Genomic DNA, 22,297 nt, shown 5'->3' with positions numbered 1-22,297 from the left:
ATGTTTTCTTATTTCTATTTTAAATAAGAAAACATGGAAAACACATAAGACACTGACCGTATGTGGTAAACGCAACCTCCTCGGTTCCCACGGAATCCATCCACTTGTTCTCTGTCATCTTTCTTCTTACATTTCTGTTTGGTATGGATTAAACAAACAGGATATAAATTAGTAATTAGTGAGCTTTAGAGGTGTTAATGGGCAGATCTGTGAACTTTAAAGAGAGGTAGGCTAGCTGTTTCCCACTGTTTGCAGTCTTTATACAAAGCTAATATTCTCCTTGCTCTCGTTGCATATTTCATGCACAGACATGGGAGTGGATATGGATATGCTCACCCAACTATGAACAAGAATATGAATAGGCATCCTTCCCAAAATATTTAGTCATTCCTTAAAACAGGCGTCAGGATTTTTATGGGGAAACATATTTGCACAGCTCAGACATAGAATTGCTGAGAGATCCAGTGAAATGTCTTCCTTTTAAATTGTATTCAAATCAAGTAAATACATAGGTGACTGTGGCTCAGTGTTACAGCGGGTCGTCTTTCAAACAGAGGAAACAATGGTTCGATCCCCGGCTCCGTTACCCCATGTCTTTGTCCATGCGTCAAACGCTACAATCCACCAATACCAGAGAGGTAAATTGTATCACTCGCCCAAACAACTCTGATGTCTTTTGAGCGGCTGTTTCAGCGCTGCGGTTTTTACAAAAGCCTGATTGGAAGTCGTCCTGTAAATGAGTGACCATTCAGTAGGTAATCAACCAGTTGTTAATGGGCTGTCTCCCGCTGGGAAGTGAGAGATTGGAGATTGCCCGATAGTAAATAATTACAGCTACTTTCTTTAATAGGGGGTTTGACAACTGCAGAGTTTCCAGAATGAACGGACGTGTCCACTTTAGTTCAAATATCAGTCATGAAATTCATGGATCATGCGGACAGGTGAACAGTGAGCAGTTTAGACTCTGTATCACCAGGACCTTCAGACAGCAGAGTGGACTAGAGCTGCACAGAGAAGAGAGAACTGGGAGTAAAGATATCACCTGCAGTGGCAGGGAGATGGCCCGTTTTGACAAACTGGCTCTGTGGAGCAAAATGTTTGCAGAATACAAATCTGTGCACAGATTCATGAATGTGGCCCATCGTCTCTTTTCCCCAATGTCCTCTCTCACCTGTGCAAAAAAAACCAAAACATAATGGTTATAGCAACAACAGCCCTTTTAAAGACGCCATCGAGGGTTAGACGTGAACTTTCTATCGGTAATTTTGAGGGATAATGTTTCGCCGCTTTTTGTGTGTGTATGTGTGTGTGGAAGGTTGTAGACAAACAGCGGAGCTGCGAGAAAGAGCTTTCCATAAGCGCTGAGATATCGCAGGCGCACGAGAAGCTTTGTCCACTCAAGTGTATGGTCTCGTACAAAGATTGTATCTCTCCGTCCCGAGGCTTTCTCTCTCCTCCTGATCCCTCCTCTCCTCTCCTTATCTGCTAGAGCTGCATTTCATCTGCTTCAGCTCTCAACTGATCTTTCACCTTTTTTCTCAACTCCTATGGTCCTGTTTTTTTATTTTTTATTTATTTATTCGCCCCGCTTTGCTGAACAACCTCTCCCTCCCTCCCCACCCCTCTTACCCCCTTCCCTTGCCCCCTATCTTCCTCGATCCTCACCGTGTTTCCTGCGTTTCTGTCTTCTACTGAACTGCCTTTTCTTTCCTTCCCCGCTTGTTATTTCCTCCATTCTCTCTGATCTGCCCTCCCTTGTTCTCTCTTCTCATCCCATGTTTCCCCTGATCCTTCCCTTTTTTTAGTTCCTGCTATGCGCAGGAACATATTTTCAGCGAGGCGGGGGTCGCTGCCCTGGATACATGCGTTTGTGCAGCCGTTTACATGAATGTGTGTATTAATGTTTAGAAGACGCTACTGAGAGATGTACATTGTCTCTAGTAAAGTTGTGGGAAAAAGAATAGCAGGTTAAATATTTAATATTTTTTTTCCCTAAGTGGGTTTGTGCTCAAGAAGGATGCAGAGGGCGATCACAGTCAAGTGCACCCTGTCCTTCAGGAGTGTGCCAAACACACTTTTGGTCATTTGGTGGCCATGCTCCGTTTGGCACACTCGTGGCGTGCTCGGGCAACGAGGTGCGTTAGAGGCCGAGACAATCATGGCCAATCATATTTACTACTTTCATCCCCTTTTAAACAGCGAGCCCCCTCCCCCGTCATGAGGACGGTTTGAGAATCCCGTGGAGCGCTTTCCTCAGAGGAAACTTGTTGTTGTCTGCAGAGTTTCAAATATGAACACGGCAGCTCAGATATATCCTGCCAAAGGCGTTGGATTCACTTAAGTGGACATGTTGAGGATCTGCTGGTCAACATGTTTTCCGTGCGTAATAGTGCCGGATTTTATTTGCCAACACATCCATATAAAACATCTGCAGTTAAATACCACAGCAGTGCCGTAAGCAAAGTGAAAGTAGGATTTAATACCCGGTCTATAGTTTTTTGTCGTTTTCTTTTTCCTGAAATCATTTTTAAACGTTTGATAATAATGCACAAACATTTGCTACATTTTCCGACTGCAACATCAGTGGTTATGGCCCACAAATACAATTGTGATTTAAAAAATGGCAGTCTTTTGTTTCTGGGAACAACACTACAAAGCAATCTCTAACCTTTCTCTAATCTCTATAGCCTGCATTAGAAATAATAACGTATTCAGGCAGCCGTTTCCCCGGTTACACAGTGCTTCAAATAGAGACTGGCTGGAACCGTCCGTCTTCCTGAGGGAGTTATTAGCAGAGAGAGAGAAGTTCTAAGTGATCCACAATTTTTTATAAAACTGTATGAATGCGTCTGGCACCAACACGCCTGTTTTTTTTACAGTCGAATAATTAACAAAATGACAAATTCAGTTTCTGTCGTCATTTTGCAACATGATGCTTGTTTTTACAGAAGCAGCCGATCTGAGCCACATCACTCCAGTTAGAGACTGTAGATGGAACAGATACCTGTTGCCTTCAGAGAGAGGCTACTAAAGCAAAGGAAAAGCCTTCAGTATACACTCACTGTCTAAGATAACAGAGGAGGTAGGAATGACCCTTGTTGGCATTAAATGCCGCAACAGGAATACAACTTTGTTTTCTGTGTCCACTCGTTGAAAAACATAGAATAAAAGTGGAAAGACGAACAAAACATAAATACGGGGGTTTGTGTGAATTTCGAGAAAGATTATGGATGCGTTTTCACTAATAAAGTGACCAAAATATTTTGGGAGACAAGTACACGACGATACCAACATGGAGCCCAAAGACTTTGGATTAAATGTGCCTGTGGATGTACGGATGACACTCACTGGATGCTTTGTCATTGTTTTCCATGGAGCCTGCTTTAAGTGTATTTTTTCTGGGCAGTTATTTGGATAAGTTGATGTTGAGCAGCTCCTCCTAAACGTCAGGGTGCTTAGATATTTCAACAAAAAAAAAAAATGTTTTCTTCAAATTTACCACATTTGTCACTGAATATTAGAGGCTTCAGCCCCTCCCTACCCCCTTCCTGCGCTAATCTATCCCGGCGCTTTGTTGGCACAACAACACAGACACGCATCCGTTGACACGTGTGTGCGTCCACACACACACACACACACACTTACGCACACACTCCATATCCTCACACAGAGCCAGAGAGAACAAGAGGAAGGGAGATCATGCTCTGTTTGCTGGGGTGAACACATTGCCTGAGGCTTCAGCAGAGGGGAATGAAAGCTTTCACCTGTGAGATATTGAGTGTGCATTCATGTATTATAGTGTGCATGGGTGTTGTTTGAGTGTGTATGTGTGTGTGTGTGTGTGTGTGTGTGTGTACGTGTGCTGATGTGTGTGTCGCGTCTTGTAATGTAGCCGCGATAATATTCGGTTGTGAAGCAGTTCTCAAAACACTGACACTGTCCCTTTGAGATTGCTTTGCCCGTTTTGTCCTGGAAAAGCCTTGTTCCTCAAATAAAATCAGCGTTATTGTAGGTTGTGTCTTTTTCTTTTTTCCTTTTTTTTACGGGACAGTGTCCCTGCTGACGGCAATGTATTTATGGCAACCTTTTGATGCAAGGATGGATTGGTTTCCAGGCCATGGGAGCGTGCCATCAAGGGGGGTGCAATGTGACTTGAAGGATCAGAAATTCCACAGTATGCTACATTTTAAAGACACGTGTATTTGACTACTCTCAGTTCTGTTTTTGTCCTTCAAAAACTCAAGATCACAAGCCTATTAGAGCGTAAGACACACAAAAAATTTAAACAAATGAACCTTTTGAATGTAATTAAGCGATAGTTCCTGGAGTAAGAACTTTTGTCCAACACTTTACCGTTTCTATTCTTCTTTCACAAGGCCCCAGTGTCCCAAATCACCCATTATTTCCCCTCCCAAATCACTTCATCGATTATACAACTGATTTAAAAATTTAAGTCGGGCCCTGTGAGCCTCGCAAAGAGTTTCTCTGAAAGGGAATCTCCTGAGCTTGTACATAACGTGAGCGCCCCACTTACGTATTCCGCCATCTCTACCGGTCTTTATTCTGGCTTCGCTCCCCAGTTCCCCTCGAGTGCCCAGCGATTCACAGGCACGTTGGTTTACAATGAAGCAAGTAAAGAGACCGATCAGTGCAAAGCAGTGATTGACAGAGACAGCGATTCCTCTTGCACGTTTCTGTCAGCTGTCCTCACTGTACAGTATATTATTATCTTCAATTAAGCAATGTTACGTTTTTCTTAAATTGTCACTGTATTGAACTCCTGCTACTAATTATACGTTAAACCAGTGTTTTTGCATTCCTCACGTGTGGGCAAGATAGTTAAGATTGAGGACAAATAAGTTGCTATGTATTATCATTTCTTTACATCCCAACGCCTGATAGAGAGCAGAGAACATGCAGCAAGAGAAGTTAAAGGTTACTTAAGATGGAATGACTTCTTAATTTTAACGCTCCCACAGTGAAAGGTTACTTTAAAATGAAAGCCTTTTCTCACCAGCAATCTAAAACTCTGCATGTGGTAGGAATAAATGACTTACTTAAAGCAAAACTGATCAATATTTAAATACAAACAAGTGATTAAACCACTGAGTGTAATCTCAAAGGTTTCAGCGCACTGTAAGTATCATCTTTTCTTCTTTTCTAGACACAGCAGGCAGCTGGTTTCAGTGTAAAAAAAGAAAAGCTGCTTAAGATTCACTAGCTTGTGAACGTAGCATTTAGCTGCTAAGGAGCCAGATATTTGGTAGCCAAAGGGAGAGTGGACTTACATTTGTCAGTTGGCCAGAAACATGACGCTAAATGAATGCTAATGCTGCTCTGCATCTGTTGGACGTGTAAGTAAGCAACTGGTTGCCAACAAGAAGCCCCACCCTCCACACACACACGCACACACACACACACACACACACACACACAAAAAAGAAACACTTCTTAAAAAGGCTGATGACGTATGTGAGTATAATTGTGTGCTTATGTGTTTTCGAGATCTCCCACGGCTTTGTCACCTGCTGCCTTTTTAAACGTATTCCATGTCTGAAGTGGTATGTTTAATCCTGCCAAGCCCCAAAACAAAGAAAAGAAGCTGTTGATAGTTGTTACTTGTAGTGGGAAGCTGCGCAGCGTATCATTACAACTAAGAGGCCGAGCAGCTAATTCTAGGGCTCCTTCATGAAGACGGGCTCCTCCTGATTACGCTTCCACTTCTCACTGATCCCTCTCAAACACACACGCTGATGAGGTCTCGCCACAGGCCTTTCATCTGGCTCACCACTCATTACAGTACAGTTTATGAGAGAGATGCTTGCGTTTAAAGTCTGGCAGTGATGTTCTGTACCACACACAGTCATTTTTGCTGAACATGCTAAGGCACGGCGGGTCAACAGTACATAGCTTTTGATGTGAGTTACATCGAGCCCTCTTTTGTGTGTGTGTGTTCGCATTTCAGTGTCTGTCGGCTACGAGTACGAGTCGTGTCCTGGTGTCATCCAGTGGGAGAGGAGGACTGCACTGATGCAGGGATTCGAACTGGTCCCCTCGAACCTGGGAGGGTGGTCTCTGGACAAACACCACGCCCTCAACATACGCAGTGGTGAGAGAAAATAATATACTTGTGTATTGTTTTTGTTTTTGGCGCATGGAGGTGCTATATTTGACATAAAATTTCACAACTACAAAAATTTCAAAAATAACACGATAAAGTTTTTATTTCTATTGCTGTCTTTGAAGTAACGATAGCAGAAATGCAGAGGTTCTGGTGACTTGGTTACCTCATACTCTACTACCAACAACCCAACACAATAAATACTGATATTATTTAAACCCTTAAAAAAGTGTTTACTCAAGTACCCATAGCATGGAATAGTTCTTGCTAAATGTGCAATAATCAAAGTAGTTTAGGAAAAGATGACATTGTAAGTTATTATTTATTCATCAGCTTCATCAGGGTAGTGTGGGTGTGGTTTGAACAGCAAAACAACCACAAACATTTTTGAATAAAATAATGCGAAATCCTGAATGGTGCAGAGAAGGACTGTCAAAATTGGCCAAACATGACGTTCTACTATTCGCTCATAAAAAAAGTACATAGGTTTTAACTATTTGTGTATCTTTTTTTTCGCATTATGTCCATGGCATTGCGTCCTAACTGTCCCCAAGCCTGTTTCACCACAGGCAGATTCCCCTCACTCGCTGCGGTGGGCGGGGAAACACAATTCAATTCATCCATAAATGGGCCTGCAAACACTGACGATGTCTTCCCACGGAGCTGACATGAAAACTATTTTAGTTCAGTAAACGTCTGCTGTCAGTCAGGTGAAGGTTAGCAAGCCGCTGTCCACTCTGGTGCTGACAGGCGGGCGCAGACGTTTACCGTAGACGGAGTCTGTGTGTGGAATCGGATCACAGAGCCGCTCGCGTCTTGCTTCCAGTGGGGATTCTGGGTATAACGTAACATTTCATTATCAGTTCATGAAAGTGACGTTGTTGGAGTCCAACGTCTTGCGTTGCATTCAGTGTGAGGGAGGCAAACAAACTGCAGTAGTGCTGGTTTTTTTTTTCTTATACATTTTCATATTTGAATATCCGTTATTTTTTACTCTTCAAATATATATTTGATTTTGGAATATTCGTTGACATTCGCTGAGGAGCTCAGACTAAACAAAAAATATACAGAAAGTCTGTCTTGTTCAAACATGTTGTGCTCATGCAGGATCTCCTCCCCTTCGCGAAAAGCCAATTGAGAAACGTGTTTACCGGGGCCTTTGAGGTATTTATTGCATTCCTTCTTCCCTCCCCAGGAATCCTTCACAAGGGAAACGGAGAGAACGTCTTCCTCTCCCAGCAGCCTCCCGTCATCAGCACCGTGATGGGGAATGGTTTTTACCGCAGCGTCCCCTGCGGTCCGAGCTGCAGCGGCGCCGCCCGGGACATGATGCTGTTTGCTCCTGTGGCGCTGGCCAGCGGCCCCGACGGCTCCCTCTACGTGGGGGACTTCAACTTCATCCGCAGGGTCCATCCTGATGGATACACCAGAACCATACTGGAGCTCAAGTGAGAGTCATGACCGCGTTTGCGTGTGATAGGAGTAGACTTGATCTTGATGGGGATCTCCCACAGTGGGTAGGAAGCAGTGGGATTTTGAGCGTCGGATTGAGAGCACAATCACAACAAAATTAGCTCAGCTGATGTGGGTTAGTATGGCATTAGCTTTGGTTTGGCATCAGCGGTTGTGATCTGTTTGATCTCAACAGAATACATTCTGACGGTTGTCTTCATGCAAAAGCAGAGTGCGCGAGATTCAGACATCACAGCCTCTAATCTACCTCTTAAGGATGTGAAAGTCTCTGCTGTGAAACAAAGATATTTTTTCTTCTTCTGTGGATTATGACGATGATATCTGCTACTGCGCTGCAGGCGCTACATTCTCTATTTCTGTATTTTTTCAAGCGTAGAATCTCGATGGGATTGCACAGTCATTTGTCCTGTAAAGTGTTCTCCTTATGTAACTTTACTCTCACATTCTCTGTTATTATTGTATCTCTGACTAATATTTCTGGTTCAGACGAAGGTTTCATAGTGTTTGTATTTGATACTTCCCTGTCCTCTGGGAGGAAATGTTAAAAAGCTTCCTGTTTAGGTTAATATTTAATGTGAAGCAGTACAGCCTTCTAAATCAACCCTAATCCCACTTTATGAGGGGAAAATTGACTCATTGTAGCCTATGAAATTCTGAGTGACTCTCGTTAGCATCATAAATGATTGTTTTTTACCTTCTCTTTTCTCCTTTTTAAACACTCCTTTATGGCTTATTATCAGGAACCGGGACACCCGACACAGGTGAGAACTAGTGATTAACACCTCCTTTTGTGTTCCTGCACAAAAACACACACATACACAGAATTTACATGTGTCAAAAGTAGGACTTCATCTTGGTTTGTTTTGCTGCACATTGCGTAATTGCATTGACCTGACTTTCCCTCTCTTCCCACAAACGCACGGAACACATGGAAAAGCTGCATACACTCAGGTTGCAGTCAGATTTATCAAATCCCCATTTAAATTTTCACCAGGCGATATTAAATTTGCAAATTGGAAATCTGCCAAAATGTCAAGGATTTCACGTTTTTAGGGGATTACCGGGAGTCTGTTTGGAGGATGCAGCGGCTCACTCGCTCCCTGAGCCGGGGCTAAAAGCCCGAGGCCTTGCACGGCCTCGACATCGTCCCTGGCCCCGAGTCTCGATGGTGGTGTGAGCTCTATACGCCATGTTCGACAGAAGATTAGACAGATGTTACAGGGTCTGCGCGTGTGTGTGTGCGTTGTTATCGGGGGGTTATATCAAGCCAATTGTGTGTATGCTTGTGGGGGTTTTTGTATAGGAGACGGAGAGGGTTTATCTGAGAAAGGATTTTTCAAGACGCCATATCTCCAGCATGCCAAAGTTTCCAAGCATGCAAAAAAGGATAACCCGGCTGTGTTGGTACTGTACGTGTGGGTGTGTACATGTGTCTGCGAGTGGGAAAATGCGCCTGTGATGAATACCGTGATGAATTTCTTTTGTATAGCCTGAACCAGTGATTCCCAACCAGTGGTACTGATACCTCATACCTTCAACAGATGCTCCGGGGCAAAGATTATGCAGAAGCTCAATTCATTAGATAAAATAGAATATAAAACAATATAGCCAGCCAGAGTCCAATATAAGATAAGATAAGATAAGATAGGATAATCCTTTATTTGTCCCGCAGTGGGGAAATGTACAGGATCACAGTAGCAAAGTGGACAGTGCAAACAAGGTACATGGTAAAAAACAAGAGCAGCAAGTACAAATATTAATAAACAGTAAAGAATACAAGTACAAAAGTCCACAATTACTAAATATAACTAAAAATTAAATTAAAATTAAATTAAAAATATGATATAAACAGACAGAGTATTTTTATTGCACAGTAATTATTGCACCGATTTTTTGTGTTGTTAGTGTTGTGTGGTCTACTGGGAGCACAGCTGGTTGTGCAGCCTGACAGCAGCAGGAAGGAAGGACCTGCGGTACCTCTCCTTCACACACCGGGGGTGAATCAGCCGGTGGCTGAAGGAGCTGCACAGAGCTACCAGGGCGTCCCGCATGGGGTGGGAGGTGTTGTTCATCAGGGATGATAGCTTATCCATCATCCTCCTGTCTCCCACCACCTCCACCGTATCCAGTGGACACCCCAGCACACTGCTGGCCTTCTTGATCAGTTTGTTGAGTCTGCTCCTGTCAGCTGTCGAAATGCTGCCGCCCCAGCAGACCACTCCATAAAAAATGGCTGATGCCACCACGGAGTCAAAGAAGGTCCTCAGGAGTGCTCCCTGCACTCCAAAGGCCCTGAGTCTCCTCAGCAGATAGAGTCTGCTCTGACCCTTTTTGTAGAGTGCGTGTGTGATCAGTCCAGTCCAGTTTATTGTTCAAGGGAACACCCAGATACTTATAAGATCTCACGATCTCAATGTCCATTCCCTGGATGTTCACCGGTACCGGAGGAGAGCGTTTACACGGCGGAAGTCCACCACCAGCTCCTTGGTTTTTCCAGAGTTGATCTGGAGGCGGTTCCGCTGGCACCATCCGATGAAGTCCTGGTTCAGTTCCCTGTATTCCCTGTCATCATCGGCAGAAATGAGGCTGACGATTGCAGAGTCGTCAGAGAACCTTTGCAGGTGGCAGTTAGGAGAGTTGTGTGTGAAGTCCGAGGTGTAGATGGTGAAGAGGAATGGAGCTAGGACGGTTCCTTGTGGGGCCCCCGTGCTGCAGGACACCAGGTCAGACTCACACTCCCGTATCCACACATACTGTGGACGGTTGGTGAGGTAGTCCAGGATCCATGCAGTGAGGTGGTGGTCCACCCCGGTCTGCTCCAGCTTATCCCTATAACACCTAAACAACGTTATTGTTTCCCAAAGGCTTTGTTTTACATGTCCACACAGATACGAAGTCTGCACCTAAGAAGGCGTTTTTTAAAAAGATCCGTTTTAGTGACCTAAAACTATGCTTGCGTGTGAATGAGAGGCCAAAACATAGAGCAAAATATCTGTATACGTGTAGACAGGGCCTAAGATTGTGTGAAAGTAGTTAGCTCGCTAGAATAAGTTGAAACAAGTTAGATAAACATTAGAAATTGTTAGTTGAAAATAGTAAACCCACCCAAAGTATCGACTGAATTATAACTACTTTCTGCCACTCCATTTGAAATCATTCAACTGTATGAAAAAAATATTGTCAAAGCTTCTGTTATATCAACTTTTATATAATGAATTCATAGGAACACACCTGAGACATGACAGCTGGTGTCAATGAAGGGGCATATTACGTATATAAGGGGATTACGTCATATTAGGAACAACAGGTGTAAGCCTATAGCGACTGAATTCTTCTGAAGGCACTTTGGATATCCTTTTCTAACCCTGGAGGTTTCTCCTTCAGCTCCTGCTTCCTCCTGTTTTCCTCCGCAGCAGCTTTTTTAGCTAGAAGTTAGAAGCATGTTAATGTTTCTCTTTTATTCCATACTATTGTTCTCCCAAGTCAAATGCATTAATTATTCATCCATATTCGACTTTCAAAGCTTTTTCACTCCGCGTTCTTTCCCGGCAAAGTGCCTATCAGCCGACGGGGCTTCAAAACAAGGTGTTCTCCGAGGGGAGACAATATGGGATGTACTCACCGTAAAACCATTGTCTATTCCTCGCCGTCAAGAGTTTGAGCGAGGAGTAAAGCAAATAGGGGAGGAGGTCCTGTACAATAATATCTGAGAGCCCAGACGGTCGATTCAGAGAGACAGTCGGGAACAGCTAGATCACATTGTCTATCAACTCTGATCATTGCTTTGTTATTTTGTGTAGAGGGAACAAGAGCGGATTGTTGTTTTTTTTAGTTTCTGGTTGTTATTGTTGTTCATTTCCCTTCCGCTGGATAAATGTACTCAGAGCCGTGGGCATCTAATTGAGGAAAAGACAGGTGAGGTGATTTGTAATCAGCCATATGCAGCTCGCGGCAGCTTCAAGAGGCCCAACAAATATGATGGGCCGCACAGAGCAGTGGCACACTTTGAAACTCTGAGGAACTCTCTCAGGATCAAGTTTAAATTATGTATGTGCAGTTCAGTGCAGAGCCCTGTAAACAGTTATGCACTTAACGGACTGGATGAGTGACAGAAGCCTTGCCTATGTTGCAAGTGTTTTTGGCTTGTTGTTTTTTTTTCTGGGTTGGGAGAAAGTTCAGGATAATATCGGAAGTGAGTTTTCTCCTAAGAGAGTAAAGGGTTAGAATAGATAGAATAGCCTTAGTTTGCAGTTTGCACAGTTTGCAAACGCTGTCCAGAGCACACCAAAAAGTATAGGAATTGTTCTTTAACCTGTGAGAAAATGTTATCAACAAAAGTAAAAAAAATGTAAATACACTAATTGAGGAAGACTATGCAGAAGCTTGATGTACGAGTTCTACTTCATCCTTACTGACCGCCAGAGTGCTTAGTCATCCAGTGGTAAGCACCACCTTTGCCGGTCATCCAGGATTCATAGAACCGCAGTTACATCTGTAACTCGATATGTTTCTTGACATTCTAATTTCCCTTTTTTTCAAAAACGCTGTTACGGTGTGTCTTTGGGCTCAATTGGCAGGAAGCCTTTGACCAGACGGGCTGACATTGGATTTCACTTCATAAAGTATTTTCTTGGATCTTGATTAGTTGTGACAAAGTGCAAATTCTCCCTTGCGTTATTTCTTGCGATCGCTGTGTCTTCCAGTCTCAATAATACATAACAACACCCCGACAGTATCCAAAAGTCTTCTGTAATTAATGAACTGCAGACTGTAATGTACAGAACAGAAGCAAGCCGAGTGTTCTCTGTGCGGGAACATGCCCACAGTGTGAGCACTCCTCCTACACGGAGAACAGTATACAGCTCACAGTCCACGTAAGGGTAAATGAAGTCAGTGTTCATGGTGTGCCTTCTAAAGCCCGAGGCTTAGTCTTAATAGAACAGTATGAAAATTACATAAGACCGTACTGTGGCCCTTCCTCCACACAACATGTTGTATTGTGGAGCCTCTCGCTGGATGAACTTCCTGTCTTTTGTCCTCTCTTCACCTCTCATAAACAAACAATTATAGCTAGAACAAAAGACAATTACGTGTCCGCATGGCTCATTCGGCTCGGGCCAAATTTAGCTCTATGAATGTTCTGGGTTTAATTTGGGTCTGGACCTTTGTTGCATGTTATCCCTGTCTCCATGCTATTGTCTCTCCTGTTTTTCCTCTCGCTCTCAGTTAAGTTTCGCTTATTACTGTTCAAAGACAGAAACACATACAACTTATAAGCATAACCTGTTGTCAATATGCGCAACAGAGGTATCATATCATACAAGTATGGTACAAGGATGCAGCTTGTGGTAGGATTTATGAACGCATGAATTATGCTGTTCTGCTCTGCACATACATTTATACATAGAGGTCCTTACATTTATGCTGACGAACATGTGACGAGCACTTTGAAATCTCGGCTGACACAAATAAAAAAAATTATCTTCCTGACATTACTGTAAGCGACCGTAGCTGTCTGCACATTGCTGTTTTTGTACTGATGCAATAGGGGAGCATCATACAGGGGAACACACTAAACCCTGAACTGAGAGCCTCTGAGATCAAGTCTCCTTTATGTCTTTATTTGAATAAAGAATAAATGAGCCAGCCTGAATATTCCTTTGCTGTGGTAATATATTTTTCATACATTATTGGTATCATTCAACTGTTAAAGCCAGCAATGCAGTGTGGCATCAGCTTGTCCAGCATTCACGCCACAATGTCTTCAGACTTCACAGTTCTTACCTTTTTTAGTTACTCGTTTGGAAAGCTTTAGAAATACGGTTTATTACGGCGTTAGAGTAGTTGATATATTTAAATAGAAAAACTGGTTCTTGTATTGTTACTGTGGACAGATCCACCGTAATCAAATGAATTACTTCATGTTGGCCTTGACATGCAGAACATGTTCTATACTCTTTGAAAAACGATCGTCAGGTTTATTCAGTATACAGTATTCTAGAGGTTTATGTTGTCTGTGTGTAAAGTCTTTACAGTTCTTGTGTGGTGAATTGTCCTACTGACACAGAATGGGACTTTTTTTTTCTCATATGATTTGATCAAAGTGTTTTTGAAGATGTGTTGAGATTAGCTCGGTTTGGCTCCGCTGCATGGGATTATCAGTCAGTTGTAGACACACACTGTTGGTTGAATACTTTTTTGATTAGTAACCCCAGTAACATTTTTCCTGAGAGAAAAACCTAAGAATGAGATTACTAATGTGGGCGTCTGTGCTATTCACATTGGAAGACATTAGTCTTGTTGTTCCAGCACAGGAACAGAGTCTCTCATACGAATGCTTTTCACTGGGATGACCTGATTGCCTCTAAATGTCTTTACTTCAATTGATGGTGCTGTCTAGTCATGAATGCTGCTTATTATTTTTATAAATAGTCTCACTGTTTGTGTCGCTTTGGGTAAGTAGGACATTTTTTTTACATTTTCTAAAAAGCCAAACTAAATGCTCTTTGGAACACCGTCTGTCATTGGAAAGTGTACCTTTGCCACCGTCTAAACTATCTCTGCTTTTGAACCGACTTCCTCATTAACTGTGAACTCTTTATCTCACTAGCACCAGCCCCGCTCATAAGTACTACCTGGCCATGGATCCAATGGGGGAGGTCCTTTACGTGTCTGACACCAGCAGCCGCCGGGTGTACCGGGTGAGGAACCTCGGCCAGCCGAAAGATCCGTCCCGTAACCTGGAGGTAGTGGCCGGGACAGGAGAGCAGTGTCTACCTTTCGACCAGAGCCACTGTGGAGAGGGCAGGAAGGCCGCTGAAGCTGCACTCAACAACCCCCGAGGTAGGAGAATGTCGACACCGCACCTAAAGGATGTGGATGCAGTGTTTGTGGTTCTGGTTATGATATGTGGCACACCTAGCCGGAAGACTATTCCATTAATAGTTTTCTGAAACATCAAAATTATGTATTGAAGCAGCTTTTGGAATAATTTAATATTTTCCCGATTTTTTTTTTTTTTAAACACTGGTAGTCAGCATGTATCTCACCACATCTCACATTTCTCAATTTGCAGACTGCAATACATTTAGAATCAGTATTGAGATCATCATAGGAAACCGAAACTTCTGTCACAATCTCATGAAAAGTCACTTTTATAACCCACATCTGTCTTTCTCCTGGAAGTATTTTAAAAATGGTAATCCCCGTGGGAGTTTTTTTTTATTTGACAGTATTGTGATCACATTTATATCGGTTTCGTTATCACATCTATCAATCCTATTCAGTCACAATGCTGTAATAGAACATGTGTAATTCTATATAATATATCCGCATCTATAAATTGCTCCTGCGTCATTACCTTCCTGTGGGCGTTTGCTCTTTCATAGTCAGAAACCTTCTCGATTCTTGCCCTTCTTAACAAATATTCTTTCCACTCCCCACATTTTGAATTATGTACAAATTGAAATGAACTATTGGATAACAAGCACTGAGAACTAATTTTCCATTTTGTCGGAAAAGAAAGATAATTACAGTACAACTCAAGCGTGAATAGATTTATTCTCGAAATTACACCGTTGACTTTCTCTTCCTAAAATGAAAACATGTTTATATAGAATATCAGTTTTCTGCGGCGTAAATCCTATACAAACATTAATGTTATGACTGATTCCTGTGTTGCGTTTTGACTAAAAGGACAATCATTTAAAGCTTTGCGTCTCATATCATTTGAAAAAATGGCACTTTTGTTTAATTGCTTCAAGGCCCCTACTGTGTCCTGCCACAAAAACACCCCACACCAGCAGCCTGCGCTGTTGACACCAGCTAGGACGGAGTGATGGATTCATGCTGGTTGTGCCCTGTCATCAACATTTTATTTTTTAATATGAATTGATTTAACCAGGCAAAGCTAATGTTTCCACTCCTCAGTTATCCAATTTTAGGGATTATCTTTGATTCTCAAAGGTAATTATGGTATTTATGCGATTCACCTTAAAAAATATTAATAATAATTGTAAAAGTAAATTGTCTGCCTTTGTGCCAAAGCACTGCGAGACCTTTTTTTCCACGGCCGACATTTTGCCGTGTCACTGCAGGGAAAACAACACAGGTGTGACTATTCAATGGAATGAGGCCATCATTAACGTTATTAGTCGCACCTGTGCTATTCTTGCTATATCAAGTAAAAATGAGGTCTTTGCATACACAGTCAATACGCAGACTGCGGTCAAATCCGGACAGAAATACAATTTATTCTGGACCAGGAACAAAAGTTTTCAGCAAACTGATCCAAACTGCTTTCAACGGTCGTTGCTATCACATCGTTCTCACCTGTCATTATTCAGCCTAGTCGCCACAGTTAGCAAGGCTGTTGTCAGATCAGATGTAGAAGCTCCAGGTAGAAAAAGAAAAATGGCATACTCAAACTAGCCCCCCCCCCCAAAAAAAAGAAAGAAATCTTACAATGAAAACCGTGCGTTTAAGGATGATGGGCTTTATTTGCGGTGAAACAGTGGCCATAGCAAAGGGCGGAAACGTCAAACAGCTTGACGACACCGACCATGCCCATTTTGAACAATACTATCGCCAGAACAGAGGTGAGAACCACAAAACTAGTTGAAGTCGTCATATCGAGCCAGAGTAATTGTAAAAAAACAATGACACAGTAAGAGCTGACACTGGAGGCTTGACTGAGAGTAGCACTGAGTCCTACGCAAACACAGGAGGTCCTTTTTTGGACACTGAACTAATGAAAGAGTGCAATGAGTGACCTGATGGGAGGCCATGGTAGAAGGGAAAGTAAGAGGATGAAATGAAGGAGAAAATAAATCCGACACCGCTGTCTGGTTCCTGCGCACCAAGACAAGCAGAGATTCTTGCTGAATGTTTTTGCACCAGCAACTTTGTGATGGCGTGAAAAAAAGGAACAATTCATCTCACTCACCATGGGCGAATCAGTATGGAGGGAGCACCTTCCATGACAGGGAGAGAGAGGGTATCGGTGCGACGCCCCAGTCTGATGTATCACCACATAACGCGCCCTGTTTTCTGTGTGCTAGTCTGGGTGGAATGCATTCAGAAGTCACGATGACCGCGATGAGACACATTTCTGACAGAGGTCGGTGCAACTTTTGATGATTTGCTCCGACACAACAATGTCAGGGTGCTCAGCAGAGGCAGGGCACTGGAGCGTTTTTTGGGCCATTCGCACAATGCTTTGAACCTTTTCTGTCTGAGCATTAAAAAACAAAACGCAAAAGTCCAAATTTGTGTCCTGCAAAATAAAAACAAAATGAAACCTGCCGGATGTAACATCCTACCACAGTGACTTTAGCTTCAGGGTAGAATCAACACGGTGACCTCATGTCTGTGGTGTGTGCTTTTCAGAGGAAGCTGGAGGTGTTTAAACTTGACATACAGGAGGTCGTGCTGCACTTTCCAAAGTTTTTTGGAACAAACCCAATGAACGAAAAATCCCTTTCAGAACCATGCTCCTTGAGCTGATTAAAATATTTCCATACCTGCTTTGAAGACTCCTTCTTGGGAAAAACAAGTTCTGCTGTGCATTGCAAACTCATTTCTTGTCAGAAACGTCACTGAATTCTCAATTGAAGGACAGAGAATCTGCCCCTGGGTCAATGCAGCTCCTCTGCAGGCTCCTTCGCATCCTCACCGTGTTTGCTTCAACATAGTGCTGCCAATCAGCATTTTTTTTAGACAATACTCTGCAGCAGACTCACTCATGAACTCTTCTCCGCTTCGCCAAGACACCTTTCCCTGCGTAATTACAACTGGACATTTTCTCTGATATATCCGACTTGGCACTTAATAATAATACGAAAGTGCCTGAAAACCGAACAAACATGGACTCCTCCATATTGTGCCTGTCAATCAAAAAAAAAATTATTCAATGAATATAATAGTATGTTGTCAGTTGGCTCTCACACAGCCAAGTCGTAAACACGGGAGCATTTCACCATTACAACCATCCAGCCCATAGGATGTGAACGGGACATCGGGTCGAAGGGGGGTGGAGTTGTGCCGGGAATTCCTCGAGGTCGCCAGCCTCCGTATACCATGAAGAGTGTAATTTGTCCCACCATAGGGGATGGGAAAAAACTTAGACAGGGGGATGTCAGTCAAGCAGTCGCACACGCCCCCAAACTGTCCTGCCAACTTCACTGGGCTTTAACAGTGTGCCGCAGCAGCTCAGTACAGAGGAATGATGTCTCTGTAGGAAATTGGCAGACACAAATGGGCAAAAGCTGGCCACATAATAAAAAATACAGGAATATATTCCCTTGTACATGACAAGGGAAAATATATGATCTTTTTTATTAAAATGACAATAATAGCCTGACTAATAGGGAAAGCTGTAAATGGCTTCCCTTGACTTGCAAGAGAAAATGGCGCTAAACTTAAACCAGAAACACGGCTGTCCTATTAAGCTTTCCTAATGCAGAGAAGTCTGCAGATTAAGCCCTGATTCCCTCCTAGCTTTAGCCCAGTTCAAGCTATTTGAATGAATGCACACATATTTGAGACATTAAGCCCGGAGTGTCGATTTTAAATTGGTTAATCATTACACCCTTAGTTATCAGCTGACAGGAGTGGATTCCAGCAGCGTGCCTTCGCTGCTGGTGTACAGTACTACCGTTTTATTTCCTTTCTTCTTACCCGCCTCTGAGCTGGAACAAGTCTGACTGGTCTCTTCTGACTTCTGTCATCAGTAAGGCACTGTCACCCACAGGAAAGCTGCGGTTAGAGAGTTTTTAATTTTGTATCCGTTGCACTGGTCTTTAGGAATAAAATGTAGACACCAAGTGTGTGACTCCAACATGGCTTGTGATGAGCAATGTTTTATTTAGCTGTGCTTTATTTATTTTCTGTAGTTATTCATTTATATGACATCGTTTTTTCATATTTCTTATGGTTGAAATGATAAATAAATGTGAAACTTGCACTAATTATTATCATAATTATGGCTTGCAGCAGTAGTGATCTTACCGATTAAACTACAATTACACTAATACTAGGCATGTATATATATATATATATATATATATATATATATAATATCAATATAATATATATATATATATATATATATATATATAATTTATATTTTGTATATTTAATATTTATGATGACGGTGAATATGAATGAGGGAGAAAAGGACAAGAGTAAGAATTGAGAACAAGGTCGAGGGTGAGGGAACAGCAGCATCTATCATTCATCAATGATGTCCGATTGGCTAATGAGTTATTATTAATTATTCAATAATTAGAACTTAACCACCTTTCCACCACTTAGACTGAATGAAAACAAAAAGGATTGCTGTAGTTTGCTATGTGTCACTGAACTCACTGAAACCATTCTTAAACGTTTGTTTACAGTTCCTAGCATTATGAAGTGTCTCATCTGTTGTCTTCCATTACTTTTTTTTGGGGGGGGGGGGGGGTTCTCAACCACCCAGCAGCTGTAGAATCAGATCATTATATAGCTGATAGCATATATTGTAGTCTGAGTAGACCTTAATAGGACTAGTTTGGGCTTGTGCACAAAAAGCATGTGCAGCCTGGAAGAGGAAATAATCCGTTTACTGCCCTCACCGATCACACCCACACACCTGGCCCCCACGTAGTCCCCGGGTCGCACAGGAGATTTGGCCGCGGGCCTGTCACTCAGGCTGCACCCACAGTCCTGCGCGGCCTCTCCTGTCTGTCACACTCAGCCTGCGCGTGCAATGCAGTCTGACGTCGGAGGCAGACAGGCCAGTCGATGTGGTGCGCGGTAAACAAATGTAGTGCCGAAGTGTCTAAATTCATCGAATTCCGCCGGTTCCTAATACTAAGCTGCTCCAAATTTGATAGCCGAACTTTTTATTACCCACAACTTCCTGACTTCATACAGACAGAAGAGGGAAAGGAGGATGAAAAGCGGAAGAGGAAGATGAGAGACAAACAAGATTGGAGCTGATTTCTGCCGCAATCGACAGATGATCTGAGGACTGTTATTCTCAGCGTACGTGTCCCATCTACCTGAGAACACGCTGCATCTCTGTCTTTGTACAGTAATAGAATATGCTGTCCCGAGACTCCCCCTGTTCACACACGGCCAGGTATTTTATACTCTTTGACTCACTTCACTTCACAGGCTCCGTGGCCATTGTGCTCCGACTAACCGGCTCTTATAAAGGCTCTGGAGATTTCTGCCTGGAGCCCCCTTGGTTCCCTGTCATCCATCTGTCACAGCCCACACTCATCCTCCTCCCCGCACCCTCTTACCAATGGTAATGAGTGATAGACTTCACAGAGAAATCCGTCCGTTACTTTTATATGAATTTTTTTTTTTTTTTTGAAGCTTCGGCTCTGTGAATCTCCGGCATTGATCTTGTCTCGTGTCCTCTGGTGAGCTCCTCGCTCCAAATTAGAGCCTTCCTTTTTCTCCACTCCCCTCCGTCTCTTTTCCTTTCCTTCCTTCCCTTTCTCTGCTATGAATCATGCCCGTGCCCCGGTGTTGACACAGTGGCAGTAGTCCTGCCGTGACACATAACATTATTACATATTGCTATATAGTAATCCGTAATTTTGATATAGCCAACAATGTTGCAGCTCTGTCGAGCGCGCCACCGTCGTCCAAGTTTATAGTCTCTCTCCATAGCGTAAACTGCAGGGATTATCTCGTGTCCTTCAAACACTCACTTATGAATACAAGATCTGGGGCATTGTTTAGAGTTGGCTCCACATGCACTACTGCAGTCAATTAGCTCGGTAAATAAAAGGGCCTTGCTCCATTTAGGATGGATCCCATGTCTGACATGAAAGAGGCGTCGGTCCCGCAGGACCCAACAGCCTTGGCTCGCATCTCTGGACTCCTTCTGTTCACAACATGAAGGGCTACTTTTTCTTTTCTCTTCTTTTCTACACAAACATTTGGTAAATAATTGTTGTGTGTATGTAAAAAAAAAAAGTAACTGTCTGTGTTTCGTGTGTATATTTGGACAGCAGAGTTCAGAGAGTGACTCCAGTGATTGGGAGTTTGGTTGTTGTTTGCCATGTGCAGGTCTTATCTGTTATTTGTTGACTGGTCCCAGACAGCAAAGCTGATATCCACAGAGAAGTATGTGTGTGTTTGTGTGTGTGTGTGTGTGTGTGTGTGTGTGTGTGTGTGTGTGTGTGTGTGTGCGCTCGTATGTGTGCGCATGGTAGTGTGAGTGCTTGCAGTGGCAGTCTCTCACTCCAACCCACAGGGGGCAGACTAATGCCCTTATCAGAGGCTGACATGCTGCCACCACATTTCTCCCCATTGCCCCGTCGGCCTCTCTCTCTCTCTCTCTCTCTCTCTCTCTCTCTCTCTCTCTCTCTCTCTCTCTCTCACACCCCTCTTCTTTTCTCTCCTCCGCTGCTTTCTTTCTGACTCTTTTGCCTTGCCGCTCTATTCCCCACACAGGGAGACACAACACATTTTGTCCCCGTCTCACTCAGCCCCCACAGCTGCGAGGCACGCCATCAGAGTTGAGATAGCGGGGCCGGTGGGGGGGGGGGGGGGGGGTGCCGAATGAAGCAGAGGGCTTTAAACTGGTAGCGGTTATTAGCATGTTGAACGGCCAGGGAGTTTAAAAAAAGAAGAAAAAAAATAGCCACAGCCAGGGGTAAATACGCTTCACATGGCGCATCCCTGCCTTGGCCGCCAACCTCAGACCGCGGCAGCCAGGCTTCCTGCTGTACAGTATCTGTTTTGGCCGGTGGTTGACATATAAGCAGCTTAGGCGAATGAATATCTTCACACATTGGGCGCCAGTCTCGTTTACAGAAATGGCTGCAAACACCGCCGTGTGCACAGAAGCGTTTCTCAGGGTGTTTCATCAGTGTGAATCAAGCATTCGATGCTGTCAGCGAGCCCACACTCAAAACCATTAACTCGGCAAACACCCGTCCCCCCACCCTGCTTCTACTCGAGCGGCGGAGTCATATGAGCGGCAGTGTCCTGCAATTGCAGAGCCCTGATCACTGCAGCCGCGCATTTCCCTTCTCCGGAATCTGCCACTTCCCAAACTGTATTCGCTGGCTGCGGCAGTGAAGTTAGAAGATCTCCTAGGGCTGTGTAGCCTCTACTGCCAGCTGCTCTGTGTTATAACTTTGGAATGAATATGCCATTGTTATTTTACCTCTGGCTCCCATTGCATTTAGTGCAGAGTGATTGTTGCATCTCACAAAATAGAGAGATTGGGAGAGAGAGGAGGGGAGGGGATTAAATTGATTGAGAAAAGAAGGGAGCTCAGACAGAGAGAGAGTGAAAAGAGAAAGTGTGCACAACAGAGAATGAAAAAGATAATATGGAATGTTTAAAGAAATATCGAGAATGGATGGAAAGAGAGAAAAAAATGCATGAGATGGATGAACAGAGAGAGAGAGACACAGATGGAGAGAACCCAGTGTTTTGCATCTAAATCCTGCAGCGTGCTGTAGTCCCACACCTCATCAGCATATTAAACTGGCCCTGTGGCTGCCGTCCCTCTCAGAGGGTCAACTATCATTGTTTCTGTTGGTTTAAACAGAGCACTGTTTCGCAAAACAAGGGCATCAGATAAGTCACACTGTGTTGTTTTTTGTAGCTTCAAGATTCGGTTTGCGTTGTGAGCGTTGTGCATTATGTGTGCGCAATTTTTTAACAGCCTGCTCCCGTGTTTCATTTCACATT

General features: G+C 43.4%; 1 protein-coding gene across 1 annotated transcript in view; it reads left to right on the top strand.

The window, feature by feature from the left end:
* The window catches only part of tenm1 (teneurin transmembrane protein 1), a 163,208-nt gene that overhangs the window by 106,507 nt on the left and 34,404 nt on the right, over nt 1-22,297 (top strand). The window contains 4 exon segments of the mRNA XM_068714351.1: nt 5,966-6,109; nt 7,317-7,569; nt 8,335-8,355; nt 14,205-14,437. Coding sequence (XP_068570452.1) covers nt 5,966-6,109; nt 7,317-7,569; nt 8,335-8,355; nt 14,205-14,437 — 651 coding nt within the window.

This window comes from Cebidichthys violaceus, unplaced genomic scaffold (genome assembly GCF_023349555.1).
Source record: "Cebidichthys violaceus isolate CVI_PGR_0920_01 unplaced genomic scaffold, fCebVio1.0.p SCAF_2, whole genome shotgun sequence".
NCBI lineage: Eukaryota > Metazoa > Chordata > Actinopteri > Perciformes > Stichaeidae > Cebidichthys > Cebidichthys violaceus.
Note: the sequence above shows the minus strand (reverse complement) of the source record. Positions and strands in the feature narration are given on the sequence as shown.